The sequence below is a fragment of the Salmo salar genome, chromosome 01 (assembly GCF_965601325.2).
Source record: "Salmo salar chromosome 01, fSalSal1, whole genome shotgun sequence".
NCBI lineage: Eukaryota > Metazoa > Chordata > Actinopteri > Salmoniformes > Salmonidae > Salmo > Salmo salar.
The window spans coordinates 32,844,176-32,867,581 of record NC_138291.1 but is presented as its reverse complement, the minus strand read 5'-3'; the positions used below and the strand labels follow the sequence as shown (position 1 = coordinate 32,867,581).

At 42.8% G+C, this 23,406-nt stretch overlaps 1 protein-coding gene across 1 annotated transcript in view; it reads right to left on the bottom strand.

The window, feature by feature from the left end:
- Positions 1–23,406, bottom strand: part of LOC106600539 (gamma-aminobutyric acid receptor subunit beta-1) — a 39,973-nt gene that overhangs the window by 1,630 nt on the left and 14,937 nt on the right. Inside the window, exons 4-7 of the mRNA XM_014191965.3 lie at positions 17,764–17,984; positions 7,976–8,058; positions 6,134–6,268; positions 5,737–5,889 (exon numbers count right to left, since the gene is read on the bottom strand). Coding sequence (XP_014047440.1) covers positions 5,737–5,889; positions 6,134–6,268; positions 7,976–8,058; positions 17,764–17,984 — 592 coding nt within the window. The remainder of the gene's footprint in view (positions 1–5,736; positions 5,890–6,133; positions 6,269–7,975; positions 8,059–17,763; positions 17,985–23,406) is intronic.

Genomic DNA, 23,406 nt, shown 5'->3' with positions numbered 1-23,406 from the left:
TCGATCAGGTTCAAGTGCGAGCTCTGGCTGGGCCACTCAAGGACATTCAGAGACTTGTCCTGAAGCCACTCCTGCGTTGTCTTGGCTATGTGCTTAGGGTCATTGTCCTGTTGGAAGGTGAACATTCACCCCAGTCTGAGGTCCTGAATGCTCTGGAGAAGGTCTTCATCAAGGATCTCTCTGTACTTTGCTTCGTTCATCTTTCCTTCATTCCTGACTAGTCTCCCAGTCCCTGCCGCTTAAAAACATCCCCACAGCATGATGCTGCCACCACCTTGCTTCACCGTAGGGATGGTGCCAGGTTTCCTCCAGATGTGATGCTTGGCATTCAGGCCAAAGAGTACAATCTGATTTCATCAGACCAGAGAACCTTGTTTCTCATGGTCTGAGAGTCGAGGTGCTTTTTGGCAAACTCCAAGCGGGCTGTCATGTGCCTTTTACTGAGGAGTGGCTTCCGTCTGGCCACTCTACCATAAATGCCTGATTGGCGGAGTGCTGCAGAGATGGTTGACCTTCTGGAAGGTTCACCCAGCTCCACAAAGGAACTCTGGAGCTCTGTCAGAGTGACCATTGGGTTCTTAGTCACCTCCCTGACCAAGGCCATTCTCCCCCTATTGCTCAGTTTGGCGGGGCGGTCAGCTCTTGGAAGAGTCTCGGTGGTTCCAAACTTCTTCCATTTATGAATGATGGAGGCCACTTGGCTTGGTTTTTGCTCAGACATGCACTGTCAACTGTGGGACCTTATATAGACAGATGTGTGCCTTTCTAAATCATGTCCAATCCATTGAATTTACCACAGGTGGACTCCAGTCAAGTTGTAGGAACATCTCAAGGATAATCAATGGAAAGAGAATGCACCCGAGCTCATTTTCAACTATCATAGCAAAGGGTCTGAATATGTATGTAAATAAGGTATCTGTCTAATAACCTGTTTTTGCTTTGTCATTATGGGGTATTGGGTGTATATTGATGAGGAAAAAAACTATTGTATCAATTTTTGAATAAGGCTGTAATGTAACAACATGTGGAAAAAGTCAAGGGGTTGGAATACTTTCTGAATGTACTGGGGGAAAGGATGTGGAAATGCCCCCTGCATGACTTGAAGATTCCTTCACCCCAATAACGCAACCCAGTCCAAAGCTGCATTTTAAATGCATTGACTTCTGGATGGGGTACAAGGTCAGAATGATAATAAACCACTCATATTATTGGCTCAGTATTAAACCAAATTGTGGGAACAAGGGAAAAATGATGAATTGTTTGGATCTGAAGGTGGTCCATACCATTATGTTACCTACGTTGACCTGATACATACCTTATTAAATTTACCTGTGAAAATGTCAGATGACTGTGGCCATCAGTGCCCGTCACATGCATGACACCTCTGAGGTCCAGGTGAAAACACTGGACAAGCATAGATCCAGAACATCAGAACAGTGATATTCTATTCTAGTGTGACAGTCCTCTGAAGAGCAATACACAGATAGATAGTGCCTTGGTGTGAAGTTGTCACTCAGCCACAACGTTACATTCACTGTGACACAGAGACTCTTGAGAGCCTGAGTTGACAAGAACAAGCTGACCTAACTCAACATGGCTCAGTACACAGGCATTCCAGTCTCTCATGCACTTCACCTCATATCACTCAACTGCTCACTTCATACAAACAGATGGATGCAAAATAGTGCCCTGCATTAGCTAATTGTACTGGGATCACAAGATTCAAGATCACACTTCGCTTGGGATTTGTTTGTTGTTGTCTATACATACAATGGTCTACACGAAATTGTTTCATTAAAATAACATGAGTTTCATGTCATTATCAGTATATAAGACTCAGGTTTGTAAGACTTTAGTATACAAAACGATGTACACCAATGTAGGCTACATGTATGAAATGTATAAAATGATGCACGGTATATTACTCACTTAGGTGTGAGACTCATAAAGGAAGAGACATGCTCCTATAATACTCAGCCATGCATAATCAGTTCCACATTAGATACAGCGCCGTGAAAAAGTATTTGTCCCCTTTCTGATTTTCTCTACTTTTGCATATTTTTGATTCTGAATGTTATGAGATCTCCAACCAAAACCTAATATTAGATAAAGGGATCCTGAGTTTACAAAAAAATATATAGATATATACTTATGTAATTAAAAAAGTTATGCAACATCCAATTCCCTTGTGTGAAAAAGTAACTGTCCCCTAACAATAACTGGTTGTGCCACCTTTAGCTGCAATGACTGCAACCAAATGCTTTCTGTAGTGGTTGATCAGTCTCTCACAATGCTGCAGAGGAATTTTGGCCCACTCTAGCATATAAAATTGCTTTAACTCAGCGACATTTGTGGGTTTTCATGCATGAACTGCTCATTTCAAGCATCTTAATTGGGATTAGGTCTGGACTTTGAATAGGCCATTCCAAAACTTTGTTTTGTAGCTTTTTAACCATTTTCATGTAGACTTTTGTGTGTTTTGGATCATTGTCTTGCTGCATGACCCAGCTGCGCTTCAGTTTCAGCTCACAGACGGATGGCCTGACATTCTCCTGTAGAATTCTCTGATACAGAGCAGAATTCATGGTTCCTTCTATTAAGGCATGTCGTCCAGGTCCTGAGGCAGCAAAGTATCCCCAAACCATCACACTACCACCACCATGCTTGACCGTTGGTATGAGGCTCTTACTGTGGAATGCAGTTTTGGCTTTTGCCAGACATAATGGGACCCATCTCGCCCAAAAAGTTGACTGAAGTTAGCCAAAAAGCACCTGGAAGCACCTGAATGATCATCAAGACTCTTGGAAAAAATGTATATGGACAGATGAGTTAAAAGTATAACTTTTTGGACGACATGGGTCCCATTATGCCTGGCGAAAACCAAACACTGCATTCCACAGTAAGAACCATATACCAACGGTCAAGCGTGGTGGCGATATTGTGATAGTTTTAGTTCATGCTTGAAAACCCACTGAGTTAAAATAGTTATACATGGAAGTGGGACAAAACTCCTCCCCAGCGATGTGAGAGACTGATCAACAACTACACGAAGTGTTTGGTTGGAGTCATTGCAGCTAAAGGTGACAAAGCCAGTTATTGAGTGTAAGGGGGCAATTACTTTTACATTAGGTGTTGTATAACTTTTGTTTATGATACAAATTAAATAAGAATGTAATTGTTGTGTTATTTGTTCACTCAGGTTACCTTTATCTAATATTAGGTTTTGGTTGAAGATCTAATAACATTCAGTATCAAAAATATGCAAAAGTAGAGAAAATGAAATACTTTTTCACAGCACTCTAGTTCGTAGACAAGATTCAATATTTTTGCACGTACAGTACCAGTCAAAAGTTTGGACACACCTACTCATTCAAGGGTTTTTCTTTCAAAGCTGTAATCAAGACAAAGGGTGGCTACTTTGAAGAATCTCAAATATAAAATATATTTCGATATGTTTAACACTTTTTTGGTTACTACATGATTTCATATGTGTTATTTCATAGTTTTGATGTCTTTGCTATTATTCTACAATGTAGAAAATAGTAAAAATAAAGAAACCCTTGTAAAGCACACGCCCAAGTGTGCCATCATCTTGATAACAGTAAGCCTGCCAGACTGCACACTATAAACAGCAGGCATTAAAGGTGACCGAAGAGTGTGAAATACTTGGAAAATGCGACCACATTTCAGGCATTTGACCATTCATTTGACCATTAAAAGCACATGCAGTATCTGTATATGCCGTATGTGTTTTCTTTAAACCCAGTAGCCTGTGTTAGTGGATACGTCCCAATCAGAAAAAAATGTAACAAAACTGGAGCCACAATTTTTGTAACCAGGAACAAGGACCGGAAGCAGCGTTATGGTATTTAGCCAAAGAGTACAGGAGCAGTAGTAGCTCTAGCTAGCTCAATAACTGTGGTGTTAAATATTTACACTTTTACAGTTAGTTAGTTAGCAACTGTTTCTTCACTAGCTACAGTAACGCTCCCTCATAATGCCTCCCAAAATGTTGTCTACTGATTCTCTAGTTCTCTGCTTGTTCCAGAGAAGGTCTGATGAGTTTGCTTTTGTACATTTCAGCTCTCACCTTAAACTCAGGTCATATCCCTGATGCACACCAATGAGTCAGTAGCTAGTCAGGGGTGTTGTTTGTAAGGGTACAAACTGCCTCAGGGGTAGGACAACCATGAATGTGAGGACACAAGGACACACTCTGCTGAGGGGTGTGTCTGTGTTTGTGTGCACACTCAGGGATGACTGTGAGAATTTCAGGATTAATCTCTGACCTCCATGTTGTGGGTGTAAGGAAACTCATATTCCCATGGGTCGGTGGATGGGGTAAAATAATCACTGTGTTTTAGAGGATGAATAGGTAGCCCCAACTGTACCTTTGGGGCTGTGTGTGTCATTCAGACTGTGATACATCTTCAGACTGTGATGCATACCGCCTAGCGGGCAGTGTGTAAGTAGAAGTTCTGCCTAGGGGGTAGTGTGTTAGTGTACACTCTGCCTAAGGGGGCTGTGTGTGTGTAAGTATACACTCTACGCTACCTTAGGTGGCTTTGTGCAAAGGTACACTCTGCCGAGAGGGATGTGTGCAGTATGCCTAAGGGAGCAGTGTGCAAGTATACATTGCCGTGGGGACTGTGCGTTGAGAGACACTCTATGCTCTGCTGTGTGTAGGGGTGCCTTCAGCCTGCCTGGGAGGCAGTACAACACATGCCTACACCTGGTAACCCAAAGCCACTATAGACATATTCAGCCGTGACTCTTTACTGAACCCCCGCCATGGACAACCCATAGAATAACCCAAAGACACCGACCTAAACCCCCCACATGGACAACCCATAGAATAACCCAAAGACACCGATCTAAACCCCCCACATGGACAACCCATAGAATAACCCAAAGACACCGACCTAAACCCCTCACATGGACAACCCATAGAATAACCCAAAGACACCGACCTAAACCCCCCACATGGACAACCCATAGAATAACCCAAAGACACCGACCTAAAGCCCCCCACATGGACAACCTATAGAATAACCCAAAGACACCGACCTAAAGCCCCCCACATGGACAACCCATAGAATAACCCAAAGACAACGACCCAAACCCCTCACATGGACAACCCATAGAATAACCCAAAGACAACGACCTAAACCCCCCACATGGACAACCCATAGAATAACAAAGACACCGACCTAAAGCACCCCACATGGACAACCCATAGAATAACCCAAAGACACCGACCTAAAGCCCCCCACATGGACAACCCATAGAATAACCCAAAGACAACGACCCAAACCCCTCACATGGACAACCCATAGAATAACCCAAAGACAACGACCTAAACCCCCCACATGGACAACCCATAGAATAACAAAGACACCGACCCAAACCCCTCACATGGACAACCCATAGAATAACCCAAAGACACCGACCTAAACCCCCCACATGGACAACCCATAGAATAACAAAGACACCGACCTAAAGCACCCCACATGGACAACCCATAGAATAACCCAAAGACACCGACCTAAACCCCCCACATGGACAACCCATAGAATAACAAAGACACCGACCTAAACCCCCCACATGGACAACCCATAGAATAACCCAAAGACACCGACCTAAACCCCTCACATGGACAACCCATAGAATAACCCAAAGACACCGACCTAAAGCCCCCCACATGGACAACCCATAGAATAACCCAAAGACACCGACCTAAAGCGACTCTGGCCGCAGACGCGTCATAGTTGATCCAGAAGGAGACCCAGGATAGGATGGTGATCAGGGTGGAGGGCATGTAGGTCTGTAGGATGAAGTAGCCAATGTTCCTCTTCAGCTTAAAACTCAGAGAGAGCCTCGGGTAGGAGCCTGGGAGACCAAACACAGTTTTCACGTCGGAGTAGGATAAAGTTTCCCCCTAGACGCTGAACTAAGGTCAGTTTAGCATTTAGGGGTAAGATTATCCTATCTTTGTGCCTGAGAGAACTTCTACCCGGTGCTTATGTGGCAGTTACATTCTGCCACATTCTCTAATGTTAGACACTCTTAAGTGGAACATCAGAAACTTTAATTAATAATAGACTATTGTAAGGGTTAGTAATCAGATTGTTACCTGTAGCAAACACTGCTTTTGTGGATTGGATGTGGTAGTCTATAATAGAGAATTGGGGAAGTTCGATGTTCTCCACCCCAGTCACTGAATTATCACCTTTCCAGTAGAACTCGATGTCATCAGTGGTGTACCCATCTGTGAGAGGGAGAGACTGTTACATCATCTAAAATGGACAGACAGAAGGCTACCTACCGTATGTCACGGGCGGTGTACCCACCTGAGAATCTGACAGAATGGAACGCCATTCAACATAGACAGGCAGAAAGCTGCTGTGTCATTGAGAGTGTACTTGTCTGAAGCGCTGGGTCAAGTCTTTTTCTAACACTTCTCTTTGCCTGGTATTAGATGGAACAGGAATGAAACAGTCAGTTATTGGCCTTTCAGTAATTAGGCAAACTTAATTGGACTGGGTTGGCTTTTTCTCCCCTCAGACTCCTCCGCTTATCTAAAGGGAACCGCAGGATTTCAGGGAATTAGCTGCTTCTCCTTACTGTCTGTACTCAGTGGTTTTGTCTTTCTTTCCCATTCCCCATTTAATGTATGTGTGAGAGGGTCTTGGGTTATCAGATCACCCCTGAAGCCATAAGGGTATAGGAGAATGGCGTGTAAAGAAATGTGTAGACCAATATGGAGATTTTTTTAATGAGACAGAAGAATAAAACAGCAGAACTGGATGTTTTCCCATGTATCAGTGTCCACAGCTAGAAACTGGACCAGATTGTCCACAGCTAGAAACTGGACCAGATTGTCCACAGCTAGAAACTGGACCAGATTGTCCACAGCTAGAAACTGGACCAGATTGTCCACAGCTAGAAACTGGACCAGATTGTCCAAAGCTAGAAACTGGACCAGATTGCCAACAGCTAGAAACTGCAAAGTGCAAAGGTTGGACCCGATATTTCCCATTAGGGTATAAAATGAAATAAATGACAAAAATGTAAATTAAGATAATAACTTTAAGGCCACATCAGTGCTAGCAGTGTTGGTGCATCGAAGAGTAATAAACGTTTGTCTTTATTGTTGCTTAAAAATTATTATTACGCTAGGTAAATTCTATGTCATAATTAAGACAGATGACATGATAGAGGGTTTGAGTAAGGTGTTGCCAAAAGTATTAAATACATCAACCCGGTCAATTCATTAATCCAGCAGCTCCACAAGATCTAATAGTGATTTCCAGAACCTTGTCATAATACCCAAAGCCAAGCGTCCACGTCTGTGCAGATTGATTTAACTATGCATGCAGGTACCATCTATTATTTAAATGGCACTCTGGCCAAGTTTGATTTAACAAGAAACGCCAGTTTGCATTAGTTGGCGTAAAGTGCTGTATTTTTTTTCCTGCTTAATGTACGTTATGTCCTCGTTGGGAGAGATATTTTGCTACGCTTTGGAATAGATGAATCCCTTACCTGAGGCACATAGACCTGTGTAACAGAATAATGTGTGAAAATGAATGGACTGAGAGAAAGTCGTCATGAGATGTGTAGATTAAGTAAAACAGAAAGAATGTTAGAATTGTAAAATGTAGCTTGGGCCAGTTTCAGTAACCTAGATTATGCCTATTCCTGGACTAAAAAGCATGCTCAATAGGAAATCTCCATTGAAAGTGTGTTTTACTACATTAATAGCCTCAATCTGGGTCTGGAAACTGTCCCTTAGGGTTTATTCAATAGCACCCATACAGTCACATAGACCTCAGATCTGTGTGTAGGGACAAGCTTTCGTAAACATTCCCAGTATTGATAAACGGCACAAGTGAAGCTGAGATAAGCCTCTACAGTGATGTCACACACACACACACACACACACACACACACACACACACACACTGGCACTCACAGCTCTCGATCTCCAGGGTGCAGTTCTGCTCGTCCAGAGGGTATCTACGCAAATCCATCATGCAAGCTGCCGTAGTGGTGATCCTGAGGGGGGGGGGGGGGGATAAAGAGAGTGATAACGAGAGAGAGGGGGAGTAGGAATGTAGAGAGAGAGAAGTAGAGGAAGGTAGACATTCTATAATTTTCTTGTATCTAGCACAGAAATGTTAAATATACCCCCACATCCCATAGGACTAATGTCTCACAAACCCTTACCATGATGTATGTCCTTACAATTGCAGAGCATACAGTATAAAATCTGTGTGAACACACATACTGTATATCATATACAAGGAGTACAGAGAAACAACAGAAAATACGAAACCTACTTAATATGTCGGTTTTTTGGGGTGTGTGTTACATTTCATAACATTTTATATAAACACTTTCAGGTGCACAGTGAAAAAGGTTGACCTAATAACGGAGAGAAATGAAAAACGCATCCTTCTCGCACACAATGACTCAGGAAGCACACACAGTACATACTCAGCATTCTATTGCACAAATCCTTCCATGGTTTCACTGGAAATTGAACTCTCTGTTTCTCACCCATAATTGCCTTCATACTGCTTAAGTCATGACTGTGCCCTCCCTCTTTGAAATGCTCCATGTTCCATCTTAATTAGCACTATGATTAATTAAGAATTAACACAAAAAAAATCCAGGCAATCGGTGGACTTTAAAATCCGTGACTTCTTCGCTTTGAGGTCTCATTTGAAGGAGCACACTTCAATTTGACTATTTTGGATTGAATTTGTGCTACACTGCTTTCATTCTTTTAGTATTGATTCAACCCAAAATGTTCCCAAACAGTGAGATTGCTGTGCTTATGTACTCATTGCGTTCATTCGGTCTCTGACAGAAAAGGGTCAAGGTTGTGGCCACATGCAGCCATGTTATTACAGGCTGCTTGCCGAGGGGTTGGCTGGTCCTTGGAAGGGAAAGGGTCAGAGTTACATCTGTTGTTGTGTTCTCACTGCTCAGAAACCACATACGATAAGAATAGGATGTCGATTTAATATTGATTTTAATGTAAACAGCTTATGCTGAGTAAAGAATTAAACTTAAAGCATAGTGTGGAGGAGTCACTGTTCATAACTAATCAAAATCATTGCGCTCTCCCAGAAGCTTGGCTGGTATGTAAAACCCGCAAATTCAGACAAACAAAAAGGTGTAATGGGTCCTCACTCAAAAAGATGTCGCATAAATTACATAAGATGTTCAGAGAATAAGTGCTTCTAACATGTTTGCACATTGGTTTATCATTGTGAACAGGGAACCATTACTGTAAAGTGTCTGTGTCCCTTTTCCACTGCATAATCCGTGTAAAATGAGAGGAGAAGAGACGTGACACACACACACACACACACACACACACACACACACACACACACACACACACACACACACACACACACAGTGAGATTGCCAGGATGTGAGTCATAGCCAGCAATGCATTCACCTAACCCAACCTGAGCCCTCTAGCTGTTTGAGACATTTCCAGGGATCCTCTGCAGTTTCCCCATTTATTCTCCAGCTTCTCCTGCCGCAAAATATCATGCATCGCTGAGTACCTAAAACTCACTCAAGATGCCACTCGTTTGTTTTGGGTGACGAAACCATCGCCAAAACATAAAAAGCATAGTAGTACAGGCTAAATTTGAAATCCATCCCAATGCCCATATAGTGAGGGAAAAAAGTATTTGATTCCCTGCTGATTTTGTACATTTGCCCACTGACAAAGACAGGATCAGTCTATAATTTTAATGGTAGGTTTATTTGAACAGTGAGAGACAGAATAACAACAAAAAATCCAGAAAAACGCATGTCAAAAATGTTATAAATTGATTTGCATTTTAATGAGGGAAATAAGTATTTGATCCCCTCTCAATCAGAAAGATTTCTGGCTCCCAGGTGTCTTTTATACAGGTAACAAGCTGAGATTAGGAGCACACTCTTAAAGGGAGTGCTCCTAATCCCAGCTTGTTACCTGTATAAAAGACACCTGTCCACAGAAGCAATCAATCAATCAGATTCCAAACTCTCCACCATGGCCAAGACCAAAGAGCTCTCCAAGGATGTCAGGGACAAGATTGTATACCTACACAAGGCTGGAATGGGCTACAAGACCATTGCCAAGCAGCTTGGTGAGAAGGTGACAACAGTTGGTGCGATTATTCGCAAATGGAAGAAACACAAAAGAACTGTCAATCTCCCTCGGCCTGGGGCTCCATGCAAGATCTCACCTCGTGGAGTTGCAATGATCATGAGAACGGTGAGGAATCAGCCCAGAACTACACGGGAGGATCTTGTCAATGATCTCAAGGCAGCTGGGAACATAGTCACCAAGAAAACAATTGGTAACACACTACGCCGTGAAGGACTGAAATCCTGCAGCGCCCGCAAGGTCCCCCTGCTCAAGAAAGCACATATACATGCCCGTCTGAAGTTTGCCAATGAACATCTGAATGATTCAGAGGACAACTGGGTGAAAGTGTTGTGGTCAGATGAGACCAAAATGGAGCTCTTTGGCATCAACTCAACTCGCCGTGTTTGGAGGAGGAGGAATGCTGCCTAGGACCCCAAGAACGCCATCCCCACCGTCAAACATGGAGGTGGAAACATTATGCTTTGGGGGTGTTTTTCTGCTAAGGGGACAGGACAACTTCACCGCATCAAAGGGACGATGGACAGGGCCATGTACCGTCAAATCTTGGGTGAGAACCTCCTTCCCTCATCCAGGGCATTGAAAATGGGTCGTGGATGGGTATTCCAGCATGACAATGACCCAAAACACACGGCCAAGGCAACAAAGGAGTGGCTCAAGAAGAAGCACATTAAGGTCCTGGAGTGGCCTAGCCAGTCTCCAGACCTTAATCCCATAGAAAATCTGTGGAGGGAGCTGAAGGTTCGAGTTGCCAAACGTCAGCCTCGAAACCTTAAGAAGATCTGCAAAGAGGAGTGGGACAAAATCCCTCCTGAGATGTGTGCAAACCTGGTGGCCAACTACAAGAAACGTCTGACCTCTGTGATTGCCAACCAGGGTTTTGCCACCAAGTACTAAGTCATGTTTTGCAGAGGGGTCAAATACTTATTTCCCTCATTAAAATGCAAATCATTGTTTTTCTGGATTTTTTGTTGTTATTCTGTCTCTCACTGTTCAAATAAACCTACCATTAAAATTATAGACTGATCATTTCTTTGTCAGTGGGCAAACGTAAAAAAATCAACAGGGGATCAAATACTTTTTCCCCCTCACTGTACCTATCCACCTATAGTACGTTGATCTGAAAGCATTGGATAGTTATCTCCAATATTGCCTATCAGAAGTGAAGGCTGATCTATAACAATACTGTTTAGTATACCAATCCAATCCTTTCAGATCTAGATGTAGTCCCAAGTGGCAAGGGATGGATTTGGAATGTAGCAATACAACCATCCATGTAAAGGGCATTCTAAAAGTCCAGTGGTGGTCTGCTGTGCATTAGTCCTGGTCGTCGTCCAATCCAAGAGCCCTGCCTTGTAAAAATGAATCTCACTGGCCCATAGCCATTCTCCTCACTGAGTGATAGCGAGTGTCCAGTGAGACCAATATCTGTCAATTTCAGCCGCAACGATGTTGAGAACTGAAAAGCCCTGGGCATGAATATTCAGCATTTCATCAAACATTTCTGCAGCTGAATATTCTTTGGCTGTCGACCATGTCTCAAACCCACCAAATGCATTAGGGTGGTCTGGATGAATTATAAAGCAGCTGCAGAGATGGGGTAAAAATAGAGCATCAGCTCCTCCATACCGTAGGGGTGTCAGTAAGGGTTTACCCTACTTTCCAGCAGGGAGCTCGGACCACTATGCCCACTCCCAATCTATTACCCCAGTGTGTAACATCCCCTCCCCATCAGATCAATGCAGATCAAACACATATCAGGAAAAGGGGTGGGCTTTGCATCCGTGATGGTAATAAGTGTCATGTTACGTGATAGATGTTACGGGTGTGACTGACTGCAGCATTAGTATTGGTTTGTGTTTTCTGAGATGGCTGATGCAGTTGGTGAGAGTATTGCATTGTTAATGTGAGAGGAATCTTATCTACTGGGATGACTGATATTGGAGAAATGATGCTCTGAAAATGTCTGCAGTTATAGTGGTTATAAGATTGTAATTTCATTTAGCCAGGATAGTCCACTCAGTAACGATTGATATTGTTTTCCAGGGGAAGACGAAGGTAAAACATCCTCAACTCTATTGTCTTGCTTTAAAAATACAACAAACTGGAAAAGGGTGCTAGCTAGAGAGATGTTGTTCTGTTAAATAATCTAACATTTTACTGCGATTAAAGCTTTTTGTTTTGACTGCTATACTTCATAAAATGTTAATCACACAGACACTCTCTTTTCCTTCACATGCTGAAGCACCGGGAGTAGAGGTGGCAGTGCTGCCTAAAAATTAGTAATTACAGCAATGAATGTTATGCTGGATTTGATTAAAGGTTGAATTAAAAACATGTTGCCATATTCAATCAATCTTCATTGAGCATAACGAATAGGCCTACTGTTTGATAGCGTGTGCAGTGACCATTCAGACTGGCCATATGCGTATTGATGGATACATTAAAAACGTGAAGGTAGCGAAGCAGCAGACGTGTACACTACAGTAAGTGGTGAGGTCATTCCAGGCAGCCTAAATATAGCCGGCTCACTGTAGGCAGCAGGCAGAAGCACACTGGCTGAATAATTGTGTGGTCTGCGGGGAATAATAATTCTGCAGCATTCGAGTGTGAAGACGTCTCCCTGCTCAACGTGAAACTGGTAGAATTGTGTGTGAGGAGCGAAGCAGATGAAAGTCAAAAGTTGTCACAATGACATGCAAGTTATTTCGGGGTGATCTCGTGAGGGAGACAGGGAGAGAAGACGAGAGGAAGACTGAACGACAGAGTAGTATTCAGATTATACACAGACAGGCACTCACTCACAATGGGCCCAGACATCAGAGAGAGACATCAGAGCAGGGGAGACACTGACACTGACAGATAGCCACATGAATGACATGCTTATGGTGCGTAGTAACTGTCTGTTAGTGCAATGTAGAACGACAGGGCTGTGCTTAAGACATAACCATGGTTCAGGATGTTAGTCAATTAGTAATGCTCGACTGAGTATCATAACAATTACGTAGTCATGGTTCATAATACCCTAGCATTACATGACTACGTGTCAAAGAAAATTACAATCTGGCATAGGATATTTACGTATAAAGTGCCTTAGGAAATGACAGAGCCATACCAAAGATATATTGTTTATTGTTAACAAACAAAAGTATTGCAGCAGTGGTCAGGGATATTTGGAGAACTGAAACATCATCAGTTCCTGTAACTATAAACTGGTCCCAACAAGGGATGTACACTACAGTACAGTACCACTGGGTAACTGGATGCACTGGGCATCATTTACCTTTAAAGAGACGAGATGGGGACTGGAGATGAGAGGCGAGCGGAGCAGGTTTTCCTGGTAGTCCTCCTGGGGAGAGCAGCGTATGGTTGGGGCAGACAGGAGCTGCCAGCGCCAGCAGGGTGACTCACCTGATCCTCCTGAGAGGCATGGCTATTGCTAATGAATCTCTCCACAGGCCCGTGCCAGCCAGCACCCAGGCCACTGCTGCTCACCCAACAGGCTGACAGCTCAACTCAAACCAAGCTAATAATAATATTTTAATATATTAATGTTGTTTTCTACAGTAGGCTAGCTTTAAATGTCAATTAAAAGGATTTGTTAAAGGTACACTAAGCAATAAGACGTCATCATACACAGCGGGGCTACTTCCTGCTTACAGACGTCAACAATAACAGAATCCAAATCGGCCAAACTACTAGTATGTGGGCATGCCCACACTGGCAAGAGCCATGGCAATCTGTCCTGCTGTGTATGATGATGTCATGTTGCTGAGTCTACCTTTAAATATGCCCTTCAAAGGACTAAGGAAGAGGCTGAAGGTGAGTTGAGTGTTGGCCTATAGGCAGTTGGTGTGTGTATTGAATTTCAATTCAGTCAATTCGTGGGGTGAATTCGATTTCAATGTGTAAACAAAAGCGGTTGCATAAACATTGCTACGGCAGGTATAAATCCGGCCCTAAATGTTACCGTGATAATCATGTATTTATTGGCACACATGTTCATGCCAATAAGGAGCATGCTGTTCAGCCACCTGGTACACAAAACCAAATCCTTTGGCGTCAACCAAAACAACAAAATGGTTATACATTTGCCTTCCCACTGGGCAAATCTTATTGAATCAACGTTGTATCCACGCAATAAAAAATAAAACATGTAATGTGATGAACTTAAATCAACGTGGAAAACTGATTGGAGAATTGTGTATTCACCCAACTTTTAACCTAAATCCAATAACATGGTGACATTTTTTGTTGATTTCACGTTGAAATCATGTTAGTTGACAACTCAACCAAATGTAAATCAAAACTAGAAATTGACATTACGTCTGTGCCCAGTGGGTTTTCACCAAATGATACTACAGTCACTATTTCTATGCACCAAAAATAACCCCTCAGATTTATAATGGGCACAGACAATATGATTTTTTATATAACTAGGCAAGTCAGTTAAGAACAAATTCTTATTTACAATGACGGCCAAGGAACAGTGGGTTAACTGCCTTGTTTAGGGGCAGAACGACAGATTTTTACCTTGTCAGCTCGGGGATTCGATCTAGCAACCTTTTGGTTACTGGCCCAACACTCTAACCACTAGGCTACCTGCTGGCCCATTTATATAGCCATAAACCAATACTTAATCAAATCACACATCTAAGACTTTCCACTCCAGCACCACACCAGGTTAGCCACATGCTCGACTCCCTCTTAGCCCTAATTAACCTAACAAGCAACATAGATGTGTACAAAACACTGCAGCGTCTTCACAAAGATATGAACCACACAAACTGCCTTTTAATCTAGACATTAAGCTCAATCACAACAACTCATGCAAATGTAGCTAATGGGATTGATTGCCTGGTTGTCGTTAGCTTCCGCTATGATGTAACCTAGCCCGAGACCTGAAGACAGATGTTAGTGCCAGATGTTAGCTTTCAGAGGTAACGACTAGATCAGAGACTTAACACTGTCCTCTTTGTGATGGGTGTGTCTCGCTGTCAACACACGTTTGATTCCAGTCAACGGTCACATTGGTTCCGTGACTCAGATCACACGCCAAGTCTCTTGTCAGCAGCTGAGGTCACTGATGAGCTGATGAGGTTAAAGGGAGATGTATCTGAGTCAGATTACTGGGTTTAACTGTGGTGACGTCATCTTGCCTGAATCTTAGAGACAGATGTTATCTCCCAGAACTACCAGCTAGCTTTTAACTCAGCCAGTTAATGAGCTACAGCATGGGGTGACTAACTCTTGCCCTTGAGGTCCTCAGTTTCCACTGGGTTTCCTTTGCTCTCTCACACTTAATTGATAAATTAATGTCTGTGATTGGCTAAAGGAGGATTACTTTAATCTGACCCTGGTAGTCCCGGCAACTGCTGGTTAATGAAAACAAAACACAAATAATGCCTTCCCAGACAAACTATACTTTTTGGCTAGAACAAACATTCAAAAGAGCACTAATGACAAAATCCACATCCACTGTCATGATTACAAGATATGCCACCCGACTAAAGTAATAAACATGTATTGGATCTTCCCTACAAACCCTAGAGATCTGCCTTGTAGCTCAAAAAAAGGATATCTAACTAGAAAAACTGTCAAGTCATCATTCTCCCCCACCAAAGCGCTGAATCCCTCTGATCTCCACTGCATTATTGACAGTGGCTGCCCTTCAGTTCCCTTCGTTAGCTCGGTGCGGCTCAGCACTGCAGAGGCAAGGAGGGTAGCATGTTTGCCTGACGACTCAAACTGAATTCCTCTGATGCCATCATTGAAGTGGTGACGTCAAAATGAGGGGTGTTGTACAAAATAAGTAATCAGCGATTGGATCATCTCTAACCAATCAGAGTATCGAAGCCAATAAACAACGCTTTACCCACATGTGTTCTGGTTCTGGCCCCAACCCATCTGTTTCTGGGACCAATCAGATGGTCTAGAATGTACTTCCATTCTAGAAATCGTCGGGGAGGTGCTCAGATCCAGACTCATTGTGGAGAAGAAATTAACATGCATGGGTGTGACGTAGCGTTTGGCGGGTGCAAGGAGTTTGGGTAGCCAGACAAGGAGCATGTAGCCTACGAGTCTACACTGTTCCCGCGCTCCGGACTGCAGGGGAGTACGGATCCATAAATGATCTTCCTCACACACTCCAGAGGCAGAGGAGAAAGAGCAATGGCAGTTGTTTGATAAGGCTTTGAGGAATGGATGGTCTCCTTGCCTATGTGCAGTTTTTTCCAGTACAGTTGCAGCACACACACACCAAGAGATGATGTGCAGGAGCTTTGGTTGCATGCTCTTAAAACCAACCCCCAGTCTGCAAAAAAATGAAGGGCGGCTCTCATTATCACTCATAAGCTCACACAAATGCACACACAGACACTAATACATAGACACGCATGCACGCACACACGCACAAACACAGAGGTTAAATTGGACCGGATCCCGCCGGGTCCGAGACCTGGCACCTACAGTATGATCCAAATGAGAACCAGGCGGAGCTGTAACCCAGTACCTTTGGTTATTGGAATCATCTAATGAAAAATTGTTATCCACATTTAACTTTCCACAGCCAACAACATGAGTAAGCAACAGCAAAATCAGACAAACCCATAGTACAATAGTTGACCTATTCAATTGTTCAGCCTGTCACATCCTATGAGAGAAAATTATATTCCTCTCGAGGCACATTCAAATTGCGAGAGCCACACAGAGAGAGAAATATGCATGTCCAGTCACTGTACAACATTCTTAATGCAGTTGTGGGAAAACACACCTTTGAAAGCAGTTCTGATGCCCACTGTTAAAAGAGAAGGATCACAGAGCTTTCTAGTGTTACTAGGCTACACTTATTTCTCAAGTCCAAGAAATTAGTCAAATTCACCATTTGAGACCCTGAGTTTTTAGCAGCGGCATGGTTTATGCGCATTAGTCCTCGCCAATGGCGTTGAATTCATAGGGAAGACGGAGGCTAAATGTAACAGGGGTCAAGTATAACAGGTAGACACACATTCACAGTACATGATCCTTAGTGCCAGTGGAATGTTTTTATGACATTCCAAGTCATCGATACATCAGTTGCTAACTAGAGTTTGTGTTCTGGCTAATATTTGGGCCCAATTGGGTAAATGCAGATGGAAAACCCCCAGCCTATTTATAGACACTATGCTGCATCAGGTGGAGTACATCAGGTGATACATAGCACACCTGCCTGATCTTATGGACCAATATGTTACTGAGCTCATTTCTGGAAGGGAAAATTATATTTAAGATGTCAGCAAGTTTCTATTTTGGAGTAGAATGTCCTTTTTACATAGTCACCAGAACTGACCTTCTCACACTCTCCGCGGTCTGTGCTTTTGTCAGTATATATTGTTTAGGTAGGTAAATGAACCCCCTTGAACAAGGGACCACCCAACTCCCAAAAATATAAGCAGACACTTACGGTCATGCGTATAAACATTTTTTTTATTGTATGGGAGGTCCTGGGAATCGAACCCACTACCCTGGCATTGCAGGAGCCATGCTCTACCAACTGAGCTACAGAGGGGCCCAAGAACACATAACGCTGATACGCACACACTCACCTGAGGCCGTAGAGCACAGTTCCGTCTGGATGCAGTCGGATCATTCTGTTCTTCACTGTGACCCCGTGCACAAAGGACTTCTTATCGTTGATGAAGTAGGTGTCAGGGACCCAGAGCGAGTCTGCCACCCTGTTGTCCAGCGTCAGGTTGAGGGGAATCCCTGTGTAGGACAAGCGCTTGTCCCTCCAGGACTGCTGGAAGTACATGGTGATGGTGTAATCCTAGGGGGTGGAAGAGGAAGAAGGGTTGGGATGGTTAAGCAATAGGAAAGTACATGGTGTATTTTGTTTGTGGGAGGGATTGGCTCTCTGTTCTTGGATGGTTCACTGTGTGCCTATTTGTGTGTGGCACTGTGTGTGGGCCAGGGCCAGAACACACGTGGGTAAATGTCCTTTGTCTGTGTGTTTGAGTGGGTGTCTGGTCGGGTTGTCTGTGTGTGTAGCTAAGTGTGTGACTGACTACCTGCATGAGTGTATGAATTAGATCAGTGGTTGCTAACCAGGGGTACTAAGATTGGTGGTACAGGGAGTACTTGAGAAGACTCATGAGACCATAGGCATACTGGTAAAATACACATGAGTGGGTACATCAGGGGTACTCCGGGAAGAGCAAAATTCAGTTGGTTGTACAGTAACAGAAAACGATTGGGAACCACTGACTTACAGTATGAGTATGTGTGAGTGTTTTACCAATTATTCAGACGGAGTCTCTGCCGTCAGTCTGTGTTGCACTGCAGTCTCCCACACAGTTTGCACCTTCTTTTTAAAAATAACTTGGCACAACCACAGACTCTGCAATAAGGCCACGTACTGCTGAGGTGAATGAAGTTGTGTAACGTCAGTTCTTATTAAGCGCAGCATTCAGGCAACTCTCATGCCCGCTCCATTTGGCCCCTATGCTCCTTGGAGGGGCTGAGCATCTACAGTACTCTACCTCCATCACCTGCCCCATGGTCACTCCTGTCACGCCATCCGTCCGGTCCTCAAACTCTCCCCTTTCTCTATACCCCTGCGTCAGCACCCCAAACATCAATCTAACTTCACTTTGAACTTTCACCTGTTTACTCTGTTGTTCTCTCGGTTTACACTTACAGTGCCTATCATAAGTACTCACGCCTCTTGGATTTCTTCACATTTTAATTGTCACAAGTGGGATTAAAATGTATTTAATTGCAATTTTTTGTCAAATGATCCACACAAAATACTCCGTGGAAGAAAAATTCTAAAATATATTTTTTTTTATTAATAATAAATACAACACTAATATATCTTGATTAGATACTGTAACTATGGACCCCCTGAGTCAATACATGTTAAAAACATATTTGGGGTAAATCTCTAAGAGCTTTGCACACCTGGATTGTGCTATATTTGCCCATTATTAGCTTCAAAATTCTTCAAGCTTGGTCAAGTTGGTTGTTGACAGCCATTTTCAAGTTGGTTGAATCTGTGCATGAAATTCAGTACTCGACTGAGAGACCTTATAGATAATTGTGTGTGGGGGGTTCAGAGATGGGGTATTAATTTGAAAATCATGTTAATCCCTATTATTGCACACAGAGTGAGTCCATGAAACTTATTATGTCTTATTATTTATAGAATTTTCTTTTCACTTGGTTTCTCAAATGATTGCCTCGCTTTGTTCACCAACTACTTCTCCGATAGAGTTCAGTATGTCAAATCGGAGGGCCTGTTGTCCGGACCTCTGGCAGTCTCTATGGGGGTGCCACAGGGTTCAATTCTCGGGCCGACTCTATTCTCTGGTTGCATCAATGATGTCGCTCTCGCTACTGGTGATTCTTTGATCCACCTCTACGCAGACTACACCATTCTGTATACCTCTGGCCCTTCGTTGGACACTGTGTTAACTAACCTCCAGATGAACTTCAATGCCATAGAACTCTCCTTCCGTGGCCTCCAACTGCTCTTAAATGCAAGTAAAACTAAATGCATGCTCTTCAACCGATCGCTGCCCGCACCTGCCCGCCCGTCCAGCATCACTACACTGGACGGTTCTCACTTAGAATATGTGGACAACTACAAATACCTAGGTGTCTGGCTAGAAGGTAAACTCTCCTTCCAGACTCACATTAAACATCTCCAATCCAAAATTAAATCTAGAATCAGCTTCCTCTTTCGCAACAAAGCATCCTTCACTCATGCTGCCAAAAATACCCTGGTAAAACTGACCATCCTACCGATCCTCGACTTCGATATCATTTACAAAATAGCCTCCAACACTCTACTCGACAAATTGGATGCAGTCTATCACAGTGCCATCCGTTTCGTCACCAAAGCCCCATTTACTACCCACCACTGCGACCTGTATGATCTCGTTGGCTGGCCCTCACTTCATACTCGTCGCCAAACTCACTGGCTCCAGGTCATCTACAAGTCTCTGCTAGATAAAGCCCCGCCTTATCTCAGCTCACTGGTCACCATATCAGCACCCACCCGTAGCACGCGCTCCAGCAGGTATATCTCCACTGGTCACCCCCAAAGCCAATTCTTCCTTTGGCCGCCTCTCCTTCCAGTTCTCCGCTGCCAATGACTGGAACGAACTGCAAAAATCTCTGAAGCTGGAGACTCTTACCTCCCTCACTAGCTTTAAGCACCAGCTGTCAGAGCAGCTCACAGATCACTGCACCTGTACATAGCTCATCTGTAAATAGCCCATCCAATCTACCTCATCCCCATACTGTATTTATTTATCTTGCTCCTTTGCACCCCAGTATCTCTACTTGCACATTCATCTTCTGCACATCCTACCATTCCAGTGTTTAATTGCAATATTGTAATTACTTTGCCACCATGGCCTATTTATTGCCTTACATCTCTTATCCTACCTCATTTGCACATGCTGTATATAGATTTTTCTACTGTATTATTGAATGGGTTTATTCCATGTTTAACTATGTGTTGTTGTATGTGTCGAACTGCTTGGCTTTATCTTGGCCAGGTCGCAGTTGCAAATGAGAGCTTGTTCTCAACTAGCCTACCTGGTTTAAATAAAAGGTGAAATAAAAAAACATTATGGAAAATTCTGTGTAGATCAGGGACCCCCCCCCCCCCCAAACAAAACCCGACCTTTTACTGCAGCGGGTTAAATCAGGGTCACACAGAGTGTTTATTGGTAGTCTTAAACAAATCTACTTTGAAACAAAAGTATATACTTCACACATTTTTTTATTTCACCTTTATTTAACCAGGTAGGCTAGTTGAGAACAAGTTCTCATTTACAACTGCGACCTGGCCAAGATAAAGCAAATCAGTTCGACACATACAACACAGAGTTACACATGGAATAAACAAACATACAATCAATAATACAGTAGAAAAAAAGTATATATACAGTGTGTGCAAATGAGGTAAAATAAGGGAGGTAAGGCAATAAAATAGGCCACAGTGGCGAGGTAATTACGATATACCAATTAAAACACTGGAATGATAGATGTGCAGAAGATGAATGTGCATGTGGAAATACTAGGGTACAAAGGAGCAAAATAAATAAATAAATAAATAAAATACAGTATGGGGATGAGGTAGATGGATGGGCTATTTACAGATGGGCTATGTACAGGTGTAATGATCTGTGAGCTGCTCTGACAGCTGGTGCTTGAAGTTAGTGAGGGAGATATGAGTCTCCAGCTTCAGTGATTTTTGCAGTTCGTTCCAGTCATTGGCAGCAGAGAACTGGAAGGAAAGGCGGCCAAAGTAGGAATTGGCTTTGGGGGTGACCAGTGAAATATACCTGCTGGAGCGCGGTGCTGCGGATGGGTGCTTCTATGGTGACCAGGGTAACACATAACACATAGGGTTATACGCATAAAGAAATAAGACATCTGTACCGTGTCAGATACATGTATGACATTTTGAGTTTGCATCCCAATATTACACTTTTTATACATCACAGAAGACAGAAATATAACAAAACCATTTGACATAGAAACAGATTTTCTGCGAAAAAAAGAAAGAAACGTATTAATATTAATAACATTCCACCCATGAGGCCTCTAGAGGGCGCTTTGGTCATTTGACTGCATCTATTTCAATCCCACATTGTAACTCAACAAAATGTGAAAAAATCCAAGCGGGTGAATACTTATGATAGGCACTGTATACTTGAGGGATGCATAAAGGCTTTATAAAAAGCTACATGCAGTCATGATAAGCTTGATGCCGACATGAGCTATTGTTGTGTCTATCAATGGCTAAGCCGGAAGGTTAAGTCGGTTTTCGAGATAGTTTAGATAAGTAAATGAGAGAGAAGAAGGATGATGTGTCAATAAACCTGAGGTGTAATGCAAAGAGCTAATATTTTGTCTCTGCCATAAACACACTGTCCGATATCAGAGGGTAACTTTCCTCGCATATCAATTGGTGTGCATCACAGTGTGTGAGAGAGAGGGGAGGGTATGGAATGATAATAACAGAGCTGATCATTAGGTGACAGAGACGGTTGCCAAGGTGCATAAGGTCTTCAAGATCACTCAAGGTCTTTGAGAAAAAGACGTGCCGGCAACAGCAAAACATCTGTATGAGAAAGATCTCAACTGTGTTTGTTGTAATTTGGTACTGTGTTGATATTGAAAATGGTGTGCCAGATTTATCTAGTGTTTGCAGCAGTGTGAAATTACAGAGAGAATTACGTATAAATAGAAGAGCAAAAAGTAAAACATGCTGTGGGAAAGAGATGAGAACTAACATGACACTACATTTAATCACCATGTCTCATTTTAATGTTCTTTGTTATATACGGTATACATTAAATGCCATTGCCTTTGAAGATACTAATTGTAACGGTTGAATACTTTATCTATATGTTCAATTAGCCCTCTCTTTAGATGTGTTATCGAAGGTCAAGTGAGGTGTTCTCCAGGGCTCAGTTCTGGGGCCGTCTTAAAATCTGCTATTTTTGATCCACTGCTGTGGTTTGATCCAAGTGACAGCACTGCGGCATCTTTTCCCAATCTGAAGACTTGCGGTTAAGGGGACAGCAGAAAACAGGACAAACAAAACCAAATGATTAAAAATGAATGGAGATCATTTATATCAGCCATCCAAAAAGCCTTGCAGGCATTTTGATGAAACGCACTTCAAAATGCTTCACTTAACTGCTGGTAACCTTTTCTGAGGGCTGGCAGGGGAGAGTTGCATCACTCCGGTTTCTATCAGTCTAATCTGGGTTGCAAAGCTGCAGTTAAGATTCCACTCACAGCGTTCAAGCTTTCCAGCATTAGTTGCAGTTTGCAAAGATGCTTATGCAGGCATTTCAGAACATGCTTCAGGGAAATAAACTTTCATGAAAAAAAAGCTTTTTGGAGTTACATTTCCACATTTTTCTTTCTTATTCACAGATGAAGGAACAATAAGCTGGTTATCCAAGGACAAACGTAATGTTTTAAACTGCGAACACACTCAATTATTTGTCGGTTTTAAAGCATGTCTACTGCTTTTGCTTAGACCGCGCTGGTAATTAAAAAAAGTTGCTTCAGAACATTGATACTTGATAAATGCCAATACGAGATTGATGTGTATGATCAAGGCCAAGAGATCTGTACCTGTCAACCCTCCGCCATGTGTAAGTGATAACTGCTTCTAGAATGCAGATGTAACAGTATTTACTTCCACTATTACACAAAAG